The 26,245-nt window shown below is 33.3% G+C and overlaps 1 protein-coding gene across 20 annotated transcripts in view; it reads left to right on the top strand.

The window, feature by feature from the left end:
* SYNJ1 (synaptojanin 1) overlaps positions 1-26,245 on the top strand; it is an 83,918-nt gene that overhangs the window by 32,514 nt on the left and 25,159 nt on the right. For 12 of the 20 annotated variants that reach the window (XM_081302897.1, XM_081302898.1, XM_081302884.1 and 9 more), the window contains exons 9-18: positions 245-414; positions 1,793-1,874; positions 3,455-3,607; positions 5,718-5,883; positions 11,542-11,733; positions 14,620-14,704; positions 23,640-23,780; positions 23,888-24,080; positions 24,343-24,501; positions 25,727-25,883. In XM_081302897.1, the coding sequence (XP_081159023.1) occupies positions 245-414; positions 1,793-1,874; positions 3,455-3,607; positions 5,718-5,883; positions 11,542-11,733; positions 14,620-14,704; positions 23,640-23,780; positions 23,888-24,080; positions 24,343-24,501; positions 25,727-25,883 (1,498 nt within the window). The remainder of the gene's footprint in view (positions 1-244; positions 415-1,792; positions 1,875-3,454; positions 3,608-5,717; positions 5,884-11,541; positions 11,734-14,619; positions 14,705-23,639; positions 23,781-23,887; positions 24,081-24,342; positions 24,502-25,726; positions 25,884-26,245) is intronic. The other 8 variants (XM_081302892.1, XM_081302903.1, XM_081302893.1 and 5 more) reach the window with 1 other exon arrangement.

Below are 26,245 nucleotides of genomic sequence, written 5' to 3'. Positions count from 1 at the left end.
TACTAAATTGTGTTGGAAAATAAAATACTTGTGATTGGAAATAATTTTTCATTTTCTAAATCAGGCCAGAATATTATTTAAGTTTCCTGGTATTAATTATGTCACTCTGTTTCTCAGGGATAGTATATGAGGTTTTAGGGAATACATGACATTAGGTACCAGCAGGTAATTTTCCATTTTACTGTTAGTGTCAATAAGGTCATATTTAACATTCAGATTACTATTTGCCTTTTTTACTTTTCAGAGTCATTTAAAAGCTTCTGAACATGCTGCTGATATCCATATGGTGAATTTTGATTATCATCAAATGGTTAAAGGAGGAAAGGCAGAAAAATTACATGGTGTTCTTAAACCTCAAGTCCAGAAGTTTCTAGATGATGGATTTTTTTATTTTGATGGAAGTGAAGTTCAAAGGTTTGACTGCTGTCTTTCTCTGTTCTTTAAATTGAAACTTTGCTATACTTTTAAATTTATTCTTATCTTTGGACTCTTTAATTTCCTTTTTAAAATTAAAGTTTATAATTTAAATATCATTTTTATGCTGAATTTTCTATAGAATTCAACAAATAAGAGCACATACTATGGGAAAGGCAGCATAGTCTGTGTTTCAATATTAGTGGCTATGTGGATAGGCTCTGTTATGTGCATTTACATTTGAGGAAATCAAGTCATAGTCTCTAATCTGTTCCAAGTCACATGAGTAGGAAGTATTAGAGCTAAGATACATCTGGCTCTAGACCTCTTGCTGTTATCTATGAAACTATTCCATTTTTTAAAAATAATTAATGTGTTAATGTTTTTTGACCCTGGTTAAAACTGTTAAGTGCAAATAGAAATAAATGGCATATGCTTACTCTCTGCTTTAGTGTAATTTAAATTTTCAGTTTTGTATAAGCAATAAAGGAAAAAAAGTAAATATTGTAGGATTTAAGTTCAGAATATAGGTTGAGGTAAACTTTGAATAACATTTAAATTTTTAATTTTTTCACCTTTTTAAATTTACTTAGTATTAATGCCATAGCAATGTTATAGGATAATCAATAGAGAAGGTAGATCTTAAATTTTCTAAACTTCTTTTTTTTTATTGGTTGTTCAAAACATTACAAAGCTCTTGACATATCATATTTCATACATTAGATTCAAGTTGGTTATGAACTCCCAATTTTACCCCAAATACAGATTGCAGAATCACATTGGTTACACATCCACATTTTTACATAATGCCCTATTAGTAACTGTTGTATTCTGCTACCTTTCCTATCCTCTACTATCCCCCCTCCCCTCCCCTCCCCTCTTCTCTCTCTACCCCATCTACTGTAATTCATTTCTCTCCTTGTTTATTTTCCCGTTCCCCTCACAACCTCTTATGTGTAATTTTGTATAACAATGAGGGTCTCCCTCCATTACCATGCAATTTCCCTTTTCTCTCCCTTTCCCTCCTACCTAATATATCTGTTCTAAACTTCTTTCCCTGAATATTTGATTATCTTTTAAGTGCAAAGGACTATAGGATTATGAACCTGAATGTTCGTTTAGTTCCAGACTACTGGCCTAATTAAAAATAAGTGTATCATAGATAAAGACTATATGGCACTATGTGAACACATTATAGACTCTTCATAGTGACTGTATGGATAGTCATGGCATAATTCATCTTTTTAGTATGTTTGAAAATTGTAATAATGAAAGGGATGCTATGTTTTAATCATCTCAGTTATTTTAATCAACTCAGTTGTTTTAGTTTTATTTTTGTTGCAAACTAGTTGTATTAACTTTATTGAAACTATTACAGATGCCAGAGTGGTACAGTTCGAACAAATTGCTTGGATTGTCTTGATAGAACAAATAGTGTGCAGGCGTTTCTTGGCCTAGAGGTAAAAAATAAATTAAAATGCATGTATCCTCTACCATATGCCTCTTTGAATGCTTTTATAATACTTATATTTTTCACTAGTTTCTTTTCAGAATATAAAAATGAAATTATGTTTCATTAAAGCATTTCTACCTCTTTTCTAGTCTTTTTTTTTTGCTAAAATACCTTTTGATTTAAATGTTTTCCTTTATCTGTTCCTCACATTCTCTTTATGTAGCTGTCTATTTCCTTCTATTCTCTTTGAAAAACTGATTATTTATAGTATTCCAATAATTCCAAGAAAAAAGAAAAGGAGGGAAAAAGGCATGTTGATTATTTAGATGGATTTTATCACATTGCCACGGGTTTTTTCCATGTTCTGGCTTTAAGTGACTGAATATACTTTCATGGATTCTGAGTAAGCTTATTGAAATACTTAAAACTTGCAATGAAAAGTATAACAGGTGTTAATTTGCAGGATCAGTCTTAGCTGACCTTCCACTATTGGAAATTAGATTCAAGAATGTTCCCTGGTACAATATTTGGTTGACTGGTTACAAATTTTAATTTGAGGGTAGGCAAAAACAAACTAATAGTGAAGTAAGATCAGTTTCACCCACTTCCTTGAAAGGGGAAAGTTTAAATGATGAAGGAGCTCTTGTCCTGGGGGCTTATTTTGTTTTCCATTCTAGCAAAGAACAACTCTGCTCTAAGTCTTGGGGAATCTATTTACTGTTTTTAATGTTATTTTAGTTTTTGATTCTTATATAATTATGGATAATCACTATGCTTAAAATATAAGGTAAAAGAAAACATAAATAGGAGTTAAGTAAAAATAAAAGGCACAGAATATTACTGGATTCCAAGTAAGAGAAGCAGATTGAAGAGGGATTTTGTATTGCTTTGACTTTGCCAGATTTCAAGGCTAGAATTCACATAAAGTAATGATCAGAAACTTCTCTGAACACTTGTACTATTTGTTATCTGAGATGGAGGAATTGTGGTATCCCAGAGCTCCTTAAATTCCTTGCCTGCTGTATTCCTCCTAGTTCTCCTTTGTACATACTGTCAATATAGATTTGATATATAAAAATCTGTCATGATGTATGCAAAGCTATAACTTATTTTCTTTATTTGTGTGACAATTTAAGAGCAGCTTTCCTTTTCTTTTTACTCTCTTGACTTTTATTATCCAAACTTGTAGAATCACATCCAAAAATTAAAGCAACTTTGCTATTTCCATATATATTTGGGAAAACTAGATAAATGTTTTCTGATGAATACTGTTGATTAATTATATCTTTTAGGTGATCAAGGTAAACTAGTCTGATTTATAGGAACACTTGAAGATTAATTTTATCATTTAATCAGAAAGAAGTTTTTATTAATAAAGGGAATATAAAGTTCCTTTAGTTTTCATTGGTGTGGCATGTACTTCAAAAATTGAAGTGGTAGAAAACAACAGCCTAGTAAAATGTTCATGTTTTCAGAAACCAGTCTCATTGTCCTATAACTATAAATTTTTATTTGATTCTAATAAGTTCTTAAGAGTCATTACAGTTCATTATTATGTTTATAAAAGGTTCTTGTTTGCTGATTTAGATGCTGGCTAAACAGTTGGAAGCTCTTGGCTTGGCTGAAAAACCTCAGTTGGTGACTCGCTTTCAAGAAGTTTTTCGGTCCATGTGGTCTGTGAATGGTGATTCCATCAGTAAGATATATGCGGGAACTGGAGCTCTTGAAGGGAAGGCTAAGGTAGATCCAGATCTAGAATAATATTACCAATGATAGTCTTTCATTTTCTCTTTTTTTTTTCCATTTTCTCTTAATAAAGCTTTAAAGTGACTTTTTAAAAAACTAACAGATTTTTAAGTTAATAGATATCTACTTTAGAATTCTGTTTTATCATGCTTTTGTGTCCTCTTTGATACTTCCTTCTATGGTGGGTGATAATAATTAAATGGAAAAATTTTTTTTAGTTTTGAGAAGGGTACGTATATGAGACTAATTTAATCAGTGATAATCCACTAAGATAGCATGTATTGCTATTTTTATGATTTTTACCTTGAATGTATATTTTACTTTTTTATCCTTTATATTAATTGTGAAAGTGATTTTTTTTCTTACCGTGGTCCTCCTAATATAGTATCCTATCTCATATGGCTTTGTGTCCCCTGAACTTGACATAGCACCTGACATTGAATAGATATATGACAAATGCTGAATGGACAAATAAATCCATCAATAATTTATGCAAAACCTACTATTAACATTTCTAGGGCTTTGTTGTTGAGTTTTTATCCTTCTACTTATTTTGCTTTGAAAATGAGGCTGTCAGAATGTGCCAGAGAAGTACAAGATACGGATTTAATTATAATTCTGATTTTCATCATTATTTTTTGATTGCTGATATTATCTGTAGACTACCCTTTAGTATTTGGTCCTTATTGTGGAATTTTGGAAGTATATTGGGTTATTTATCATTATTTTTTATCCTTAAAATAGTGTTTAACTTTTAATGGATCCTGGTTTCACTTGAATCTATTAATATTTCAGATCTCTAAAATCCCTCATTATTTAAGGAATAGAAATGAGAACATTTACAACTTTTATAGTTCACATTGAACTTCAATATAGCAATGGAAATTCTGTAAAGACATTTGTCGTCTCTGTGTCTTTTGAATTTTCCAAATCTGAATTTCTCCTCTTCTGTCTCATAAAATGCTATGCCTCAACTCAGAGATATTGGCCTCACTTGCAGAGTTTCTTTTGCTCAACTCTTAGGAATAGTTTGCATTGACTTTTAAAAATATTTACTTCTTAAATGCTTCCTATATTTGAAAACCTGAAATTGTTAAACTTTCATTTATTTCTTTTAAATAGACATACTTCTTGCTATTAAAAGCTGATTCTCTACAACTATTGCTTAAAATAATCTGCCTTTATTGTTCTTCCATGACTAAGTCAATATATGTACAGAAGTTACATATATTTTCAGTAGACTTTTATCATTTACAATATGTAGATAATAATATAATATAAAAAAACCTTTTTATATTAAATATACTAGACTGAAATGAGCTAAAATCTAACATCTGAACTGCTCTTTCTTTTCCTTTCTCTGGGTTCCTTTTGATTAATTGCCTGATAATGTGAATGGTGAGTGTTTTTTCAATATCATTTGTGTATGTTATCATCTGAAGGGAAACAATGTTTTAATGTGAAATTTAAGTAAAAATAGAGTGGCATTCATTTGGTGGCATTGAAGAAAATGACTCTTTATTCTGAAAAGAAGTCTAATTATTGTTATTCCTTTAAAGAAAAGTATATTGCAAATTAAAGTTATTTTTTAAAAGGCAAGAGTTTGGGGGTTTTCGTTTTTATTTTTGGGAGTTTTTTTGTTTGTTTGTTTTGGACAGTCAAAATCTGTAAGATCAAATTGAATCCTCTTTGTGATAACTAACATGCCTAAGTAAAAGACATATACATTAAAAGTCATAATCACCTCACTGTAGGAATATGTTTATTATTTTTATGATTTATATTTGTATAGGACAGAAAATGACTCTAAATATACAAACTATATAAGTACACTTCTGGTTATTTCCTTTACTTCTCTGTATCACTAGTGGATGTAATTGTGGCACTTAGCTTTTTTCTTTCTTTGTGAACTGTTATGTGAGAGAAGAAAGGAAATAGTGACATCTTGAGGCCTTTTAATGTAATGGTTGTACCTGCAAAGTAAGGTGATTAGGTCCTTTTTAAACTAAAATCATATGAAACCAATTTATACTTGCAAAATGTTGACTCAAGTAAAATGAACAGTATTTAGAATGAAAACTCATGTTTCTTTCTCCCTCAACAGGCTGGAAAGTTGAAAGATGGTGCTCGTTCTGTTACCAGAACAATTCAGAATAACTTCTTTGATAGCTCCAAGCAAGAGGCCATTGATGTTTTGCTACTGGGAAACACTCTAAACAGTGATTTAGCTGACAAAGCTCGGGCACTTTTAACTACTGGAAGTTTGCGTGGTATGTGTACTTACTTTATATTTTATTTATTTTGTGTAATTTAGAATTCTTGTAAAAGTTGAAGAGGTAAATGTAAACATTAAAACAAATAATATTTAGATCATAGTTGATTAAATAGTTTTGGAAGGAATTTTTGTAAAGGTGATTTTTAAAAATTGCATTCTTCAACTGTAGCTTGTCTTTTAAAAATGCTTATGCTGTTAGTGGTATTATTTAAACAGAAACTGGCCAAATATTTTCTTCTCTAGATTATGCATATTTTCTTCTTAGATAACAAGTGAGGGAGTAAATGATCTTATGTATTACCAACTTTATAATAGGTGAGTTTTCATATAATATTCAGCTAGCACTTATAATAGAGCGTTCAATAATCTAATTATATTTTAAATACTTTATTGAAAAAATGAATATGTTGTTTATTTTTCTAATCGCCACCCCCCAAAATTCTGTACTTTGTCTTAACTTTATTGTGATAGTTGGAATAAATATTAAATCACATTAATCAATAATATAAAGTAGTGCTTATTACAGGTCATTAACTGCTATTACTAATTTCAATATTTGGCATAGGGCTGGGGATGTGGCTCAAGCAGTAGCGCGCTCTACTGGCATGCGTGCGGCCCGGGTTCGATCCTCAGCACCACATACCAACAAAGATGTTGTGTCCGCCGAGAACTAAAAAATAAATATTAAAAAATTCTCTCTCTCTCTCTCTCTCTCTCTCTCTCTCTCTCTCTCTCTTTAAAAAAATATTTGGCATAAATATATGGTTTTTAAGATAGCTTTTTATCTTCCATTCTGTCTTTATTTAAAATCAAATGAATTTCTTATGTCAGTGAGCACATAAAAATAGTACTGTAGGAAAACTCAGCATTCTTTATATACGTAGTAGATTAGTGTTCCTTTTTTTCACCTCTGAGCTTTATTGGTTTATAATTGACAAAATAAATTGGACTTCTTCCATACTTTCACTGTTTTTCCATTTTGACTTTATAGCGCTGTTGACATTTTCTTTTTTTTTACTGTTAGCCCCATATAAACCTTCTAGTGTTTCCTGCTCAAGTGAAGAAAATTATTCATGCATCAAGTTATGTCCTTTTGTTTAATTATTTGGCCAAATAGGTGATTGTGAGCCCTTAGAATTCCACACAGTGCTCTGAAGGGATTATGATCAGCTCCTCATGCATCTGTTAGAGGCTAGGGGACCAAGACTGACTCCTCAGACTCTGGGGAAAAAGATCTGGTCTTAGCTACTATTATTGACTTCAGGCTTTCTTCCTGGCTTTCAAAAGTAGAGACTGACTGATTTATGTTTTGTCACCTCTTTCCACCTGTGCCTACTTTGATGTGGAGGCATTAATAAGCAACAATTGAAAGTAAGTGGTTGAAGGAAAAGTGCAGCAAAGAACCCAAGTAATTCCCAAACTTGAGCATCAGATTTTTAGTTTCCTGCACATTTTACTAGATGTAAAATATGCCTTTAAAAAATTAGTGCAGTCAGTTCTGCTATAACGCTTGTTTTGAGACTGGGAATTTGTTCCAATATGGTTGATATATTAGGAGTGATTTGAGCATAATGCCAACTTTGCATGAGTTTATGTGTGATTTTGCTGGCAAGCAACATTAGGTAAATGTAGAAAACTATATCCAATAAAACTGAGATGGGTACAAATAACAAATATGTAAAGCACACATACACATAAGCATGTATCTTAAAACATCTTCTTTACCCCAATTCACCCTGTGTGTTATGAGCCATACCTATCCTCATCTGGTACTTCAACTGCTCGTCCATTTTTCCAATAACCCTTCTGCTAGCATTCACAATTTTTATGCCCTTCTGATTCCCATTTCTACAAGTTAACTTCATATCTTTTCAAGATGAAGTGCATTATTGTAGTATTCATGCACTTTGTAACCTTTTAACATGCATAATACATGCTATTGTGTTTATTAGGTTCCTATCACTTTGGTATGTTACTGTTGAAGTTTTTAATGTGATGCCCCAACCCTATTTTCCTCATAAACCCCAATTCCCTCTGGGAATTGGCACAATTTTGCATAATACAGTGATGTTTTTAGAATGTATATATCTTGTTACAGCTGAACTGATAGTACTTATCAACTGGTGAGTCTCAGGAGACATACTTAAAGGTATGTATTAGAGCAGTACTTTCCATATCTTTAGAGTCTTCACCTTCCTAAGTTTTCATATTCATATCCTTAAACATGTGCACATGCACACATATACACAAACACAGAAGCAACTGAAAGAGCAGGCTTTGGGCTTCTGATTGTGAAACAGTGGAGCTGAGTCACTGTAGAATATCCTTTGATGCAGAGGATTTGTTTCAGTTATTGTCATCTATTTGTAATCTTTGGTGTCCTATAGCCAACAGGAAAAAAATCAAGTCATTGAATTGACTTTTTTAAAGAAAAGTGAGATCATCTCAGAATGTTTTATCATAACACTCTGGATTTTAACTGTAACTTGTTGTTTTACTAATGATTCTTTGTTTTCTTCTTAATGCATCCATAGTTTCTGAACAGACATTACAGTCAGGTACAGTATAGTCAATTGATCTATAAATAAAAGCAACTTTTTCTTTCTTTTTCTAAAGTTTATACTGTACACAAATAAAAAGATGTAATTGGAAATTTTCTCATTTTGTCCTCAGACTCTAACAGGATAAATTGATATTTTATTTTAATCTGAAAGAAAAATGTTACTTTAAAAGTTAAGTACTTCATTCAGAAGGAGATATACAAAGTTCTGTATCTTCTCATATCAATGGCTTGATTCCAATTAAAGATAATTCAGCTAGTTTTAATTTCATTTTTTAATTTCTTTAAACAAGCATTGTTAGTTCTATACCTTCCTTTGGATTAATTTCAGAATGCTATCTGTGTTATTTGTAGCTTCTCAACTGTGGCAGTCACAGTGGTGAAAAAGCATTGTCACATTTTCTTACATTATGGATGGCAATATTCTTTTTTGGGGAGGGGGTGGTAATGAGGTGTGAACTCAGGGGCACTCAACCTCTGAGCCACATGCTCAGACCTATTTTGTATTTTATTTAGAGACAGGGTCTCATTGAGTTGCATAATGGCTCACTTTTGCTAAGGCTGGCTTTGTACTCAGGATCCTCCTGCCTCAGTCTCTTAAGCCACTGGAATTACAGGCGTGCACTACTGCGCCCAGCTGGATGACAATATTCTATAACTACAGACCTGCACTAAAATATGATCTGAAATTGTTTAATTTAAAAACACTAGTATTACTAACCAAGTCAGAAGACTTAAGTACATAATACCTAAAGGTTATTATTTTTCCTGCCTATTTATTCAGAGGAGCCCATTTATTCATTCTGTGGACAAGGTTTACGATTTTGTCTTTAAAGACGAATATGTGGCAAAAGGAACAAAAGCAACAAAGCTCATGCCAGAAATTTGGCTGAAAATAACATCTTTTTTTCCCCTTGTTAAGATTTGGTATCAAATTACTTAAGATTTGTTTTGCCTAGTTTTTCTGAATCTTTTGAGAAGAGTAGGGAAGAGAGCACTTGGCTATGTTTTGGGATCATATAATGATTTTCTGAAATGATGTGGTATTTAGGGATGGACATCTGTTGTTTGAGCATAGATTCATTATTTCTTTAAGTACATTAGTGTATATGTGTGTGTGTCTGTATATTTTACACAAATATACATATATGTATGTGTATACATATTACCTTATTCCATTTAAAAACCAATTTGACTTTATTAATTTATACAATGCCACAACCTCTTTTTGTTCATGCTATTCATTATTCTCTTGCTTAATATTTCAAGTTATACAATCATAGAATGTATTTCAGTGTAGAATGTATTTTAGAAGCTCTCTTCACAGTAGTAACAATGGCAGTGACTTTAATGATAAAGACCAAAGATAAACCATAGTAATAGAGAATGATTTTTATACAGGTACAGTCAGCTTTCAATTAACCATACCAACAGGCCAAAACAAATGATCTGATTTTATTATTGTCCAAATACCTCTTCAGGTAGTCAAATCACTGGCAAGAGAGTGAGAAAAATGCATACCTACTGCTGAAACAATGGGGATATGCTTATTATCTGAACCAACAGTTCTTTCACTAAAACTATATTCATAATAATCCTAAAGCATTATAATCCTTACTGTTTCCACTCTTATTTTATCAGTAGACTGATACTTCATAATATCATAGTAATGTAAGATTATGTGGTAAAAGGTGAAATAGTTTTGATTTCCTTTTTCTCTTACCAGTTAACTGCCAATTAAGTGCAAATATTGTGGTTTTAGGTTGAGGTACTGTTAAAGTTTCATTTTTAAGTGCCAAGAAGTTCATTAAAATGGGGTGTAGGCTTAGAAGGGCAAGATAGATGATACACCAAAAAATATGCAAGAAGAGAGGCTGAGAATTCAAAATGTATTGAGCATTCATTTTGCAATTTTGTATTTTATTTTGTATCGGGCATCTTTTTTGTTGCTAGGGATATTTCAATAAACAAGACCAACCTTTTTTCTGTTGTCATGAAGGGAGATAGCTACACAATGAATAAATAAAATACAGGTTGAGTATCTCAATACAGGTTGAATATCCCTTATCTAAAATGGTTGGGGGCAGAAGTGATTCATATTTCAGAGTTTTGAAATATTTGCATAGATTTACTGCTTGAGTGTCCTAATCGGAAACTCCAAAATTTCAACTACTTAAAAATCCAAAACTTTTTGAGCATCACATTTGTGCTCAAAAATTTCTGGATTTCAGATTTTCAGATTGGAGTTGCTCAACCTGTACATAGTTTGTAAATGGTAGATGCTAGAGAAAAAAACAAGCAATAGAGGATAATGGAAGGTCAGGGGCAGACAGCAGTTTTAAATAAGGTGGTCAGGGATGACCTCATTGAAAAGACTTTAAGGAGGTGCGTTGAGAGCGTTGCAGGCAGTGGAAATGGCCAGGACAAAGGCCCTATGGTAGGAGTAGACCTGGTATCTTTTTGAAACAGTAGGAGGCCAGTGGCAGAGCAGTGAGTGAAAAGGAGAAGGTAGAAGGATTAGATAAATTATTTAGGGCCTCATGGACCATTGCTAAGGACTTTTGTTTCTATTTCATTTTCAGCTGTCTCATATCTTCCATAATATATATTTTTGCCATTATTTATCAAGCTACCTGTCAGTAGCAAAAATCTTAAAAATAAATGCTCTTAAATATTTTTGTTTGAGGAGAAATAAAATATGTTTTTACCAGTCTCTTCATAAAAATTGTTTAAAGTCCAGTTACTGTATTCCTAAAAATGTTCAACTTGTAGATTTTGTACTTTGTAAAACAGTATATGTTTCATTGTAATGGAACTGTTTATTATGCATGTTGTATGTTGCTGTAATGATTTTGTAATAGTTTTTTAACTTTGGCTATTATATTTGTTTTTATTGATTTCTTTTTAAAAAGTGTGTTGCTTAATTGCCTCAAGCTGGGCTTTGCATTCAATGCTGGATCATTTTTATGCCTGTGCATGTATCTTATTTGTGCTTGTGATGATAATTACACTTTTCATATCTCAGTTATGAAAATAAATTTTTATAAATGGCATAATGCAGCTAAAATTCTGTTGTGTTTTGTTTTTGATTAGCATCTTCAAAAGTACTAAAGAGCATGTGTGAGAACTTCTACAAGTATTCAAAACCCAAGAAAATTAGAGTATGTGTCGGAACCTGGAATGTGAATGGTGGGAAGCAGTTTCGCAGCATTGCTTTTAAGAATCAGACGCTCACTGACTGGCTTCTTGATGCACCCAAGTTAGCTGGCATTCAGGAGTTTCAAGGTTGGCTTTTTATTAAGTGGTCTTAATTTTAAAACCTGACTGGTGATTTGTTGATTTAGGAAACAAATGTAGTGCTTGATAATGTGCATTAATTTTAAAAAGAAACTTTGGCTTCCTTTATAAATTTGAGGGCCAACATTTTTATAGGTCAGATAACCTCTTTTTTATTTCTATACCTTTTTTATCTTTGATAGTTGAGTTTTGAAATAGGGTTTGACGTAAATAGATATCATTGAAGGTAGTCACACACATGTAAGAAAAACTAGTCCTGTTTTATTCTTTTGTTTTTTTAATTAAATGATAGTAGAATGCATTACAATTCTTACTACACATATATATACACATATACAGCATAATTTTTCATATCTCTGGTTGTATATAAAGTATGTTGATACCAATTTGTGTCTTCATACATATATTTTGGTTAATGATGTCTGTTTTAATCTTTTAAACTGACATGAACAAAGATTATTTTGTAACTGATAATTTGAATATTATTCTTCAAGACTAATATGCCTAATTTTTCAATTCTAGTTCTTTGTCTAATTCCTATGGTAAGAAATATCAGGGTGGGTTATAAGTAGGCTTACAAAACTTATTGTAAGGATGCTTTCATTATGATTCTCATTAGAAAAAGGAATTTAAGAACTTAATTTTTTAAAAAAATCAAATTACTTTGAAAAATAGTATATAGGGTCACCTCTTTAAAAACCTCTGTTCCTGCTGATGGGCAGAATCACAGCTTCTGGGACAGGAGTTTCCTGTGTTTCTCCTTTGCTAGCAAAGCAATAAAACTTTTTTTCCTTTTACTCAAAAAAAAAAATTATATAATGAACAATGTTATATATGAAGGTTATGAGTGCAAAAAGTAGTATTTTTTTCTTTCTTTTTTTTTTTTTTTTAGTCTTTTTAAATTTATTTTAATCCTGTCTTAATCACTGGAATTTTCCTAAAACTTTTTATTAAAATGCCCTTTTTTGCCTAATTTAATCCAAGCTGGAAACAGAAGAAATAATAATGATAATGATAATAATAATACAATAATAACTAACCCTGTAATTCTACATAATTTACAGATGCTTATTTAGTCTTAGACCTATTATGTTAACATTATTCCAGCTTTATGGATGAGGAAACTGAGATAGAAAAGTGGAAATAACTTGTTCATGGTCATATAGCAGTAATGGCACAAAGAGGGTGTGAGTTAAGGCAACTTGGCTCCACAGTGTGTATGCCATGTCTCAATGGATGTGTGAACTTGGGCAAGTTTCGTAGGTTCTCCAAAGCCTCATTTTCCTGTCTGTAACAAAGATAATTTTCTGTCTTATATAAGTTGTTTGTGTGGTAGCTACATGAGATATGATGCAGGTTTGAGCTTGGCATGTAATAATAGTCAAAACTTTTTTATTTTTCAATATTAGTTCATAATATTTTAGGCTCATTTTAGCTATTTGTCTTTATTTTTAATATGGAGTTCCCCAAAGTACCCCAGGACTGCTTATCTGAAGTAGCTTCCCTTCTTTTTTAGTTCTTTCAGATATAAAAAAAGATAATAGCTGAGACAGAGTGATGTATCTTAACCCCTGGTTCTCCTCTCCTTTTCCTGGATTACATTCATGTAGGAAATAGCAAAAAGGTTCAAATTCTAATATGAAAAATGCCTCCCAGCTGTCATCTCCAAAATTTGAGAGTTTCTCAGCCACTTTATTCGTTATGTCTTTTTTTAATAAATCTTTCACCTCTCCAATTTTGATTCACTTTAGCCTTTAAGAAGTGATAATAGTTTCTCTATTGTCCATGACTCAAATGTAAGATTCTTTCAAAATGTTACTTAAGGGTTTCCAAGAGTAATAATCTTTTAAAATTTTTTTTATTTGTTCTAATTAGTTATACATGATAGCAGAATGTATTTAGAATGCATTCATTGTACACAAATGGAGCACAACTTTTCATTTCTCTGGTTGTACATGATGTAGAGTCACACCACACATGTAGACATACATGTAACTAGGATATGATGTCCATCTCATTCCACCATAATTCCTGCCCCCTTACCTCCTTCCTTCCCATCCCTCCCTCCCCTTTGCCCGATCAAAGTTCCTCCATTCTCCCCACCCCACATTATGTGTCGGCATACACTTCTCAGAATATTTGGTCTTTGGTTTTTTGGGATTGGCTTACTTTGCTTAGTGTGTCATTCTCCAAATCCATCCATTTACCTGCAAATGCCATAATTTTATTCTCTTTTAATGCTGAGTAATATTCCATTGTGTACATATACCACAGTTTCTTTATTTATTCATCTGTTGAAGGGCATCTAGGTTGCTTCCACAGTTTAGCAATTGTGAATTGTTCTGCTATAAACACTGAAGTGGCTGCATTATTGTACTATGCTGTTTTTAGGTCTTTAGGGTATAGACCAAGGAGTGGGATAGCTGGGTCAAATGGTGGTTCCATTCCAAGTTTTCTGAGGAATCTCCATACTGCTTTCCAGAGTGGTTGCACCAAATTGCAGTCCCACCAGCAACTCATGAGTGTGCCTTTTCCCCACATCCTTTCAACACTTATTGTGGCTTGTATTCTTGATAACTGCCATTCTGACTGGAGTGAGATGAAATCTTAGAGTAGTTTTGATTTGCATTTCTCTAATTACTAGACATATTGAACATTTTTTTTATGTATTTGTCGATCAGTTGTATTTCTTAAAGAATCAAGTTTAAGACATAGTAGAAAGTAAATTTAAAGTAATGTTACCTTTTGTATGAATTACTTAACTCAAAACACAAAAAGTAGATTTTTATGAGATCTGGTGTTACGTTTTATTGGATGAGATTGTAATTTGATTAAGGCTATACTTAAAAGTATTTCTTGGATGCTTAATTGTAGATAAAAGAAGTAAACCAACTGATATATTTGCAATTGGTTTTGAAGAAATGGTAGAGTTGAATGCTGGAAACATTGTGAATGCAAGGTAAGCTGGTCAAGTAACACTGGAAATTTTTCTTATTGAGGGACTTGGAACACAGGTAACATGTTAGCTTTTCATCATTGCTGTGACCAAAATGCTTCACAAACAACTTGGAGAGAAAAAGGATTATTTTACTCATGGTTCCAGAGGTTTCAGTCCATGGTTAGTCATCTTAATTGCTCTGAGCCTCAAGTAAAGCAGAACATCATGGCCTACCAGGGAAAAGGCTGCTCAACTCATGAGAGAGACAGGGTCTCCAAAGGCATGTCCCCAATGACCTACTTCCTCCATCTGTGCCCGACCTGTTTACACTTTTCTAGCACCTCTCGGTAATCTATTTAACTGTTAATGGATTGATCCATTGATGAAATCAGAGTCCTCATGATCCAGTCACTTGCCCAAGTCCCCATTTCTGAACCTTGCTCCATTGGGGACCAAGTCTTTAAAAACGTGAGACTATGGGGGACATTTCAGATCCAAGCCATAACAGGTAATTTAGTTATTGTTGCCAGGATAAATTGAGATAATATATGGAAAAGTGATCTTTAAGCTATGTAATACCAGTTCTTAAACTTTTTGGTCTAAGAATCTCTCTACACTCTTAAAAATATTGAGAATCTTTATGTGGGGTGTCCCCCAAAATCTCACATGTGAGACAATGTAAGAAGGTTCAGAGGAGAACGGATTGGGCTGTGAGAGTCTTAATACAATCAATGAATTAATCCCTGATGAGATTAACTTGAGTGGTGGCTGAAGGTAGGTGGGGTATGGCTGGAGGAGGTGGTACATTAGGGGCATAGCTTTGGGGTATATATTTGATTCTGGCAAGTGAAGATATCTTTCTCTGCTTTCTGATCATCAAATGAGCTGTTTCCCTCTGCCACACTCTTCCACCATGATGTCCTGCCTCACCTCAAGCCCTGAGGAATGGAGCCTGCTGTCTATGGATTGATACCTCTGAAACCACGAGCCCCTAAATAAATCTTTCCTCCTCTACAGTTGTTCTGATCAGATCTTTCAGTTACAACAGTGAAACAGCTGGCTAAAACAATCTCAAAGAAATTTTATTAATGTTGGTATATTTATTATATTATAAGTTAAACTTGAAAATTTAAAAACACTTATTTAACTCATTTTAATCTCATTATCCCAGATGTAGAACACCTATAAAAGCAAATATACCACTTACGGTAACCTTGAAATAATATTGAATGATTATTGTTTTAAGAGGTAATCTTTTGAGAAAAGTAACAGGTGAATATTTAGAGAGTTTGAAAAAATATAGATGTATTTCATAGATGAAAAGATATATAAAGGGTATATAAACTCTAGATTACATTTTCAACCTGTTTTAATGCACCCATATAAATTTCATTGAAATATTCACAGAATAACATTCCAAAATTTACTGAAAAGGTTGGCATGGTTTTATAGTTCTGCACATTTCTTTAATGTCTGACTTAAAACAACTAGAAACTTATATCTACTTCTGTATCACTCTATTGCAGTGTGTTGTTTTAGTTGAACTATATGGAAGAAAAATCACATAAATGTGTAGTTGAAAAGGGAAAATTTTTAATGGCCTTTCCAGATAATTTCTTCTCTGATATTACATCCAAACTCAACAAATGGTAGTGTCTTAAAAGTTAGTTGCAGAATAGAATATGAAACCATATCAATGACTTTAATTCCTCTATTTATACTGAAGTTCTTCATTGATACTTTATCCTTTCATATTTTTAAAATATTTTTTTTTTTAGTTCTTGTTAGACACAATACCTTTATTTTGTTTATTTTTATGTTGTGCTGAGGATCGAACCCAGGGCTTTGCAGTGCTAGGCGAGCACTCTACTGCTTAGCCACATCCCAGCCCAATCCTTGCATAATTTTGTAAATCATATATTGGTCATTTGGAAAAGTTAACTTAGTTATGTAGAGTTACTAAAGTTTGACACATCTTATATATATCAAAGCACTATATTAGTTAATATCATCACTGATATATGAAAATTTTTTTTAAATATTGGAAACTGTAAAGATATGATAGCAGACACTAGTTTTCCAGAATTCTATCTTTTGCTTAAAAACTCAACTTTTATCATTATAAACAAATGTTCTTGGTTGTTTTTCTTGAAGAGACAGGGTTGGCTGAAAAAAAAATATGTCTGATAATTAATCAAATCTGAATAGCCATAGTCTGTCATTAGTTCTTTCTTTATTTTTAAAAAAATATTTATTTTTTAGTTGTAGGTGGACACAATATCTTTATTTCCTTTTTATGTGGTGCTAAGGATCGAACCCAGTGCCTCACATGTGCTAAGCGAGTACTCTACCACTGAGCCACAACCCCAGCCCTGTCATTAGTTCTTTCAAGAACAATTGTATTCCATGAAAAATGTGACAGTTTTATGCCTGTTATCTCAGTGTCTCTGGAGACTGAGGTAGGAGGATCGTAAGTTCAAAGTCATCCTGAGCAATTTAGTGAGACCCTGTCTCAAAATAAAAACTAAAAAGGGCTGGGGATGACCTTATATTATACTACAGAGCTATAGTAACAAAAATAGCTATTGTAACAATACAGTAGTTTTGGCACCAAAACAGGCATGAAGAATAAGGGAATAGAATAGAGGAGACAGAGACAAACCCACATAAATACAGTCATCTCACATTAGACTAAGCCTCCAAAAACATACACTGGAGAAAAGATAAACCTCTTCAACAAATGGTGCTGGGAAAACTGGAAATCCACATGTAGTGGAATGAAATTTAATGCCTATCTTTCTTCACAAAAGTCAACTCACAGTGGATCAAAACCTAGGAATTATACCAGAAACCCTGCAAATGTAGATCCAGTACTCCAACATGTCAGCTTAGGAACCAGCTTTTTTTAAATAAGACATCTAAAATACAAGAACTAAAATAAAGAATCAATAAATGGGATAGTATCAACTAAAAAGCTTCTTCACAGCAAAGGAAACAATCAAGAACATGAAGAGGGAGCCTACAGAATGGGAGGAAATCTTTGCCACCAGCACATCAGATAGGTTGTTAATTTCCAGGATATGCAAAGAACCTCCAAAAGCTTAACACACACACACACACACACACAAAAAAAAAAAAAAAACCCAAACAAATAACCCAATTAATAAATGGGCAAAGGAACAAAACAGATGCTTCCCAAAAGAATAAATACAGTCAACAAATATATGAAAAAATATTTAACATCTCTAGCAATTAGAGCAGCGCAAATTAAAACTATATCAAGATTTCATCTCACTCCAACCAAGATAGTAGAATGAACAACTTTCTTTTTTTTTTTTTTTTTGATTTCTGTTACTTGCAATTTATTTATTTATTTATTTATTTATTTAATTTTATTATTTTTTTTTATTGGTTGTTCACAACATTACAAAGCTCTTGACATATCATATTTCATACATTAGATTGAAGTGGGTTATGAACTCCCAATTTTACCCCAAATGCAGATTGCAGAATCATGTCGGTTACACATCCACAATTTTACATAATGCCCTATTAGTAATTGTTGTATTCTGCTACCTTTCCTATCCCCTACTATCCCCCCTCCCCTCCCCTCCTATCTTCTGTCTCTCTACCCCATCTACTGTAATTCATTTCTCTCCTTGTTTATTTTCCCATTCCCCTCACAACCTCTTATATGTAATTTTGTATAGCAATGAGGGTCTCCCTTCATTTCCATACAATTTCCCTTTTCTCTCCCTTTCCCTCCCATCTCATGTCTCTGTTTAATGTTAATCTTTTCTTCCTGCTCTTCCTCCCTGCTCTGTTCATAGTTGCTCTAGAATGAACAACTTTCCTACAGTGAATCTCAACATCATGTACATCCGCAAGACTGGGATCCAAATTAGAATATATTCCATGTTTGTATAAATATATCAAAACAGAATCTACTGGCATGTATGATTAAAAAGAACAGTTAAAAAGTGGGGGGTTGGGAAGTAGTTCAGTGGTAAAGCACCCCTGGGTTCAATCTCCCAGGTCTGTGTGCGTGTGTGTGTGTGTGTGTGTGTGTGTGGTGGTGGTGGTAGTGGTGGTGGTAGTGGTAAGAAATGGCAATTAGCTCACAACTCAAAGTATTGATACTTTTCCTTGAGATAATCATACTTGAGTATGTAGAATCACTTTGTGTATATTTCCCATTTATCACATTATCACATAGAATGTTGAAAAGATTTGACTCAAGGGTTAAGCTTGATAAAACTATGCTTACTGCATCATTAAGGACAGTCTTAAGGAAAAATGGCTTTTTTATTTTCCTGAAATTACATCAAAATGAGGATATATTGACTACCAATACAGTTTGGTGCCTGGTTTCAAGTGAAGTCATCACTTTTAACATTGTTGCTTTGACATCATCAGTGCAAATGTCGGCCAACACAGTGAAAAAAGCAATGTCTCAGTAGTGTTATAAAAACAGTTTTGACTCCATTGATTTGGGGAATCCTCACAGATGTCTCCAGACCACACTTCAGAGAACTGAAGCCAATTTACAAGTACAAATTGAGTAAAACTTAAAGCTTAAGTGTTTTAACAAAATATAATTGCTTTTATGTGTGAAAAATTGCCCATTTTTATAACATTTTAAAAGATTTTCAGAAGAATATTGTCGCTAAAATATTATGGTTTTGTCATCAATTTTAGAAATTACAATTATTTTGTTGGCCAAAGTGAATTATAATTCAGTTAGGGAAGTAGAAAAACATTGTGCTGCTCAAGTAGATTTTTTGAAAATATATATTTGATTTTGAAATAGAGCATACTTTTAAGGTTCTTGGTACCAAACAAATTGATCAATTGTTTGTCTATTTTTTTTTATTGTTGGTTGTTCAAAACATTACATAGTTCTTGACATATCATATTTCACATTTTGATTCAAGTGGGTTATGAACTCCCATTTTTACCCCGTATACAGATTGCAGAATCACATCAGTTACACTTCCATTGATTTACATATTGCCATACTAGTGTCTGTTATATTCTGCTGCCTTTCCTATCCTCTACTATCCCCCCTCTCCTCCCCTCCCCTCCCCTCCCCTCTTCTCTCTCTACCCCCTCTACTGTAATTCATTTCTCCCCCTTGTATTATTTTTCCCTTTCCCCTCACTTCCTCTTGTATGTAATTTTGTATAACCATGAGGGTCTCCTTCCATTTCCATGCAATTTCCCTTCCCTCTCGCTTTCCCTCCCACCTCTCATCCCTGTTTAATGTAATCTTCTGCTCATGCTCTTCGTCCCTACTCTAAAAAGAGTTAAATCAATTTCTCTTTAATAAAAAGCAGTGCTTGTTTATTCATTTATTTAACCAGTATCATTTGATCACATAATTTTAGGTAGTACAGATATATACCTCAGTGAATAGTACAAACAGAAACACCTGCCTTATTTTTTTTAATATTTATTTTTTAGTTGTAGTTGAACACAATACCTTTATTTCACTTATTTATTTTTATGTGGTGCTGAGGATCAAACCCAGGGTCCCGCACGTGCAAGGCGAGTGCCCTACCGCTGAGCCACAACCCCAGCCCAGAAACACCTGCCTTCTTGGACTTTGTATTCTAGTGGGAAGAGACAGACAATAACTATAATAGATTATAGAGCATGTCAGAAAAGTGTTATGAAAAATAGATAGTGGTAAAGGGAATCAGGTCTGTGGAGGTGGAAAGTGTCGACAGTTTTAAATGGAATGATCAGGGTAGGGTTCAATGACCTGAGGAGTGGCATAAAGAAAATGAGGAGGATACTGTTTTCTTTCCAGAAAGAATCCACATTATAGTAATGGGACTATGGTAGGTGGTGAGACAATGTTTGGAGGTCGTATTGCATAGTATTAGATTGATGGGTATGAGGTCATATTTATACTTAACATTTGTGTGACCTGGAACAAGGAGAGAAAACTGTTTTGCTCTTGATTGGCAGTTCTTAGTTTCAAACTTAATGCTATCAAACTTCTATAGATAAGAAAAAGGTTGAACTTTTATCTGGTATTTCTTAGATGAACAATATTGCATATAATCTCTGCTTTTTATAATCCAGTCTATTATGATTGACTATGAAATGTAGAAATTATGAAGTTAACATTTTTCAACTCCTCATGAAATAATTAATCTGAGCAATTATCATCAGTAAATGCTAAATTCTAAAAGAAGGGTTAGTGGGGAAACTGGAATCCGTTACTGATCTAAATCAGTTTAACATTACTAAAGATGATGTGCCTTTTGCTTTGATATGGTGGGAGGTACACAGCACAAACCAGTAGCGTAGTTTTACCAAAAGTAATGCATAAATAAATTTGATCATGGTTTTTAATCTAGTTTTTACATTAATCATTTTACAGGAAATATAAGGGATAGAGGAGATATGTTAAGATAAAATTAAAACATCAGCCAAGTCCAATTTGTTGAATATTTTATGGGCACATGACCCAGTTTCTTTCCAAAAAAAAGAAGAAAAATGATATTAAAAACAGGATGGTGGAGGGGGGCAGGGGATTAGCAATGATGGTGGAATGTGATGGACATCATTATCCAAAGTACAGGTATGAAGAGATGAATTGATGTGGACATACTTTATATACAAACAGAGATATGAAAGATAGTGCTCTATGTATGTAATAAGAATTGTAATGCATTCTCCTGTCATGTATTTAAAAATAAAATCAATTTAAAAAAACAAGTCATATATGATCTTATATTGAACAAATAAACAATATATACATATTGAAAAAAAGAATTAAGAAAAACAGATGGTAGTATTAGAGATATAAAAGATTAAGAGAGAGTCAAGAGACTTGGCAAGCAAATGTGTTGTGTAGGCCATGTTTTCCCTCTGTTTTAAAGAAATAAACTAGGTTAATCAGCATTTCATTGCTTTAACCAAAATACGCAAGCATAACAACTTAGAAGAGGAAAAGTTTATTTTGGCTCCCAGTTCCAGAGGCTTAGTCCTTGGTCAGTTGAGTCTATTGCTCTAAGTCCAAGGTGAATTAGAACATCATGGTAGAAGGAGATGGTAGGGACAGCTGCTCCATTCATGGCAGCAAGGAAGCCGAAAAGAGGAAAGGGGGGAAGGGGACACAGAAAAGATGAACGCATCAGTGACTCACCTCTTCTGGCTGCACCCACCTGCCTAACAGCTCTCACAACCTGATAATTTGACCTCTAAACATTCCTGCATTGATTATGCTAAGTGAAGCTAGCCAAGCCCTAAAAAACAAATGCCAAATGTCTTCTTTTTTTTAATTAATTAATTTATTTATTTTAATTAGGTATATATGACAGCAGAATGCATTTTGATTCATTGTACACAACTGCAGCACAACTTTACATTTCTGTGGTTGTACACAATGTAGCATCACACCATATGTGCAGTCATACATGTATCTAGGGTAATGATATCCATCTCACTCCACCATCTTTCCTGCCCCCATGCACCCTCTCTACCCTCCCTCCCCTTTTCCCAATCAAAGTTAATTTATGATATTATTTTTATAATGTTATCACTAGAAAGTAACACAACTAACTTATTTAACCCCTCAAATGGCTTCATCATGGTTAACAATTCAGCTTCAAGGAGGAAAAAAAGCATCTAGCATGCATCTTATGGAGTTTGGGCCAAGGACCTGAATAGACACTTCTCAGAGGAGGATATACAATCAATCAACAAGTACATGAAAAAATGTCTTCTTTGATATAATGAGAGCAACTAAGAACAGAGCAGGGAGGAAGAGTATGAGGAAAAGATTGACATTAAACAGAGACATGAGGTGGGAGGGAAAGGGAGAGAGAAGGGAAATTGCATGGAAATAGAAGGAGACCCTCATTGTTATACAAAATTACATATAAGAGGTTGTGAGGGGAAAGGGAAAAAAAAAACAAGGGAGAAAATTAAATTACAGCAGATGGGGTAGAGAGAGAAGATGGGAGGGGAGGGGAGGGGGGATAGTGGAGGATAGGAAAGGTAGCAGAATACAACAGTCACTAATATGGCATTATGTAAAAATGTGGATGTGTAACCGATGTGATTCTGCAATCTGTATTTGGGGTAAAAATGGGAGTTCATAACCCACTTGAATCTAATGTATGAAATATGATATGTCAAGAGCTTTGTAATGTTTTGAACAACCAATTAAAAAAAAAAATTCCTGCATTAACACAGGAGCTTTGGGGGTGGGGTGGGGAAGATGCCTCATGTCTAAACCATTACACAAACCAACTATAATAAGATATTTTTAGGTATTAAGTTATTAAATTCATGTTAAATATGAACCAAGTATTAGATGATATTAAGGAATTGTTAAAATTTAAGTGTGATAGTAGCATTGTGGTTGTATAAAAATAAAAATGTCTCATTGCTTTAGAGATGAATAATGAAATATTTATGAATGAAATGGTGTGTATCAGATTTGGTCTAGAATGTTCCAGGTTTATTTAAGAAAGCAAAAAAAAAAAAAAAAAAAAACAACCACCATGAGTGGGGGGGTTGACAAATGTTTGTTATATTGAAGCTGAATAATGGAATATGGTGGTTTATTTTCTAATTATCTCTTGTACATTGAAGAGTTTTCATAAGTAATTTTAAAAACTAAATCAATTGTAATTCCATAAAATAAGAAAAATGTCTGAAATGTCTGGAGGCACATACTTCTCCTTGACCCTAATGAATACCTAAGAAAAAAAAATAGTGTACAAGCTTGTAATTACTTTTGTTATTTATTAAGTCAGTTCATATTTTCATTGTAAAGGAGTTATAGATAAGATTTTGAAGTGTGCTGTTATTTTGGCCAAATTTCTTCTTAAATGAAACAAACAAAAATAGCCTGGAGAAATATTTTAGAGTTTTGAGAAATTCAGGTAAAGTATGGTATCTTTTTAAAGATTCCCTTTTTAATATTTTCTGTTAGCACAACAAATCAGAAGCTATGGGCTGTAGAACTTCAGAAGACAATCTCCAGAGACAATAAGTATGTGCTGCTGGCTTCTGAACAGTTGGTAGGCGTCTGCCTGTTTGTTTTTATCAGACCACAGCATGCTCCTTTTATCAGGTCAGTAAACAGCACTCTTCTAAGGCTACTTTCTGCCACTAAATATCTATAAAAAGGGCCAGAATATTGCTTCAGGGAAACACTTACCTGTAGTTCTTGTTTCAAAGGGATGTTGCAGTTGATACTGTGAAGACTGGGATGGGAGGTGCAACTGGAAATAAAGGAGCAGTTGCAATCCGAATGCTCTTCCATACAACAAGCCTTTGCTTCGTCTGTAGCCACTTTGCTGCAGGGCAGTCACAAGTCAAAGAGAGAAATGAAGATTTTGTAGAAATAGCACGAAAATTAAGTTTTCCTATGGTAAGCTTCTGTTGCTTGTCCTTGAAAATAAAGCTTTGAAATGTGTTTTTAATTACTTCAAATTCTATATTACGGTTTTTGAAAATTTAAGTTAGTTCTTAGAAACATCAACAGTATTCACCTTTAGAGATAATTTCAGGTGTTGTTACTATTGGGTTAAAGAAACAGAATTGTGGGAGGGGAGGCATATCTGAGGCAACAAAATAATGTAAAACATTTATACAAGTTGTTTTGAACATAAAATTCCATCTCATGCTTTCAGGGAAGGATGCTCTTTTCCCATGACTATGTATTTTGGTGTGGTGATTTCAACTATCGAATTGATCTCCCTAATGAAGAAGTCAAAGAGCTCATAAGACAGCAAAATTGGGATTCTCTTATAGCAGGAGATCAACTTATCAATCAGAAAAATGCTGGGCAGGTACCTATATGCTTGAGAAGTTATTTGCATTGAGAAGGGATTTGGGGTTATAAAACATGCTTTCCTTAATCAATTTTTTTGATTTCTTGGATGATATTTATACTTATGTGTAGATAAGCAGATATAGAATTACCTCTCTTGAGAATCAAGAGAGAGAGAGAGCATGCTCATGTGTGGCATACAGAGCTCATTATAATTCCCAGAAAGAAAAATGTGTGTCTGTAAGACTCACTTTCAAGTAGAAAGTATACTTTTGGTGGGCACAAGTGGTGGTAATAGTTTTGAATTTTAGTTTCCAGGGTTATTGGTTTTGGTATTTAAGAGCATAGGATAATCTTTTTAAAAGATTTTTTTAAGATGGACACAATATCTTTATTTATTTTGTTTATTTTTATGTGGTGCTGAGGATCGAACCCAGTGCCTCACATGTGCGAGTCAAGCGCTCTACTGCTGAGCTATAAACCCAGCCCCATAGGGTAATTTATTTTGTTGTTTTCTTCTGTTTTATCATCTGCCCTTTTTTTGGAGGGGGTGGATACCAGGGATTGAATTCGGGGGCACTTGACCACTGAGCCACATCCTCAGCCCTATTTGTATTTTATTTGGAGACAAGGTCTGACCGAGTTGCTTAGTGCCTCACTTTTGCTGAGGCTGGCTTTGAACTTGAGATCCTGCTTCAGCCTTCCAAGCCGCTGGGATTATAGACGTGCACCACTGCACCCAGCTCTCATCTGCCTTTTTGAAACTTCTTATGACCACAAAATTTTGGAAGAATTTATTTTAAAAAAATAGTTGGAGCCCACCTGATACAATGCCTGGGGATCATAAGATGTGAATTCTTATACTCTAGGTACCATTTAACAGTTTTAGACATCAGCTCTGTATTTGGGAATAAGTTGTAAGACTAGATGATTCCCAAAATCCCAAACTGTTTTCAATGTCTCCTATAGCTTAAGGACATGTAGAATTCCCTTATTCATTTTTTTTAAATATGTTTAAAATGAAAAGTTAAACAAGTGCTATGGAAAAGGCCACAATTATTTTTTGTTTTTGTGGGGTTTTTTTTAAACTTTATTCCATTTAGTTAGTTATAGTGTTCATTAGATGATACAAATTTCATTCCAGGGTATTTAGTACATAATAGATGTTTAATGAATGATTGCCTGAACAAAAATGGAACTTTTGTGCATTTTACAATAACTTGCTTTGTGTATGTTTATTTTAGATTTTTAGAGGATTTTTGGAGGGAAAAGTAACCTTTGCTCCTACCTATAAATATGACTTATTTTCTGATGACTATGACACCAGTGAGAAGTGCCGCACCCCTGCGTGGACAGACCGTGTCCTCTGGAGGAGGAGGAAGTGGCCGTTTGATAGATCAGGTTGGAAAATGGACTTCTTTATTTAGGTGAATTAAAATGATGTAAAACCAATGATGAAGAAGAAAGCTAATTCTTTTCAACAAAAGTTACCTAGAATAAAATAAATAAAACTTAGATATGACATTTTTTAAAATAATCTGTTTTTAGTTTCATAATTTCATAAAAAGAGAAGGCAGGAAACTTTAAAAATTTTTCAATTGAATACTCATTCAAGTTTTTAGGTTGAATAAATAAAGTGGTCTGTGTGTACTTTGAACTGCCACTTGTCTATTGAATTATTATAAAACACTATTTGGTCACAGGCCTCTAAGTAATCTTAGAAGTAAGGCCACATTATAATTTTTACTAAATAAACAATAGAA

This window comes from Spermophilus citellus (genome assembly GCF_964194105.1).
Source record: "Spermophilus citellus genome assembly, chromosome: 7".
Classification (NCBI taxonomy): domain Eukaryota; kingdom Metazoa; phylum Chordata; class Mammalia; order Rodentia; family Sciuridae; genus Spermophilus; species Spermophilus citellus.
Note: the sequence above shows the minus strand (reverse complement) of the source record. Positions and strands in the feature narration are given on the sequence as shown.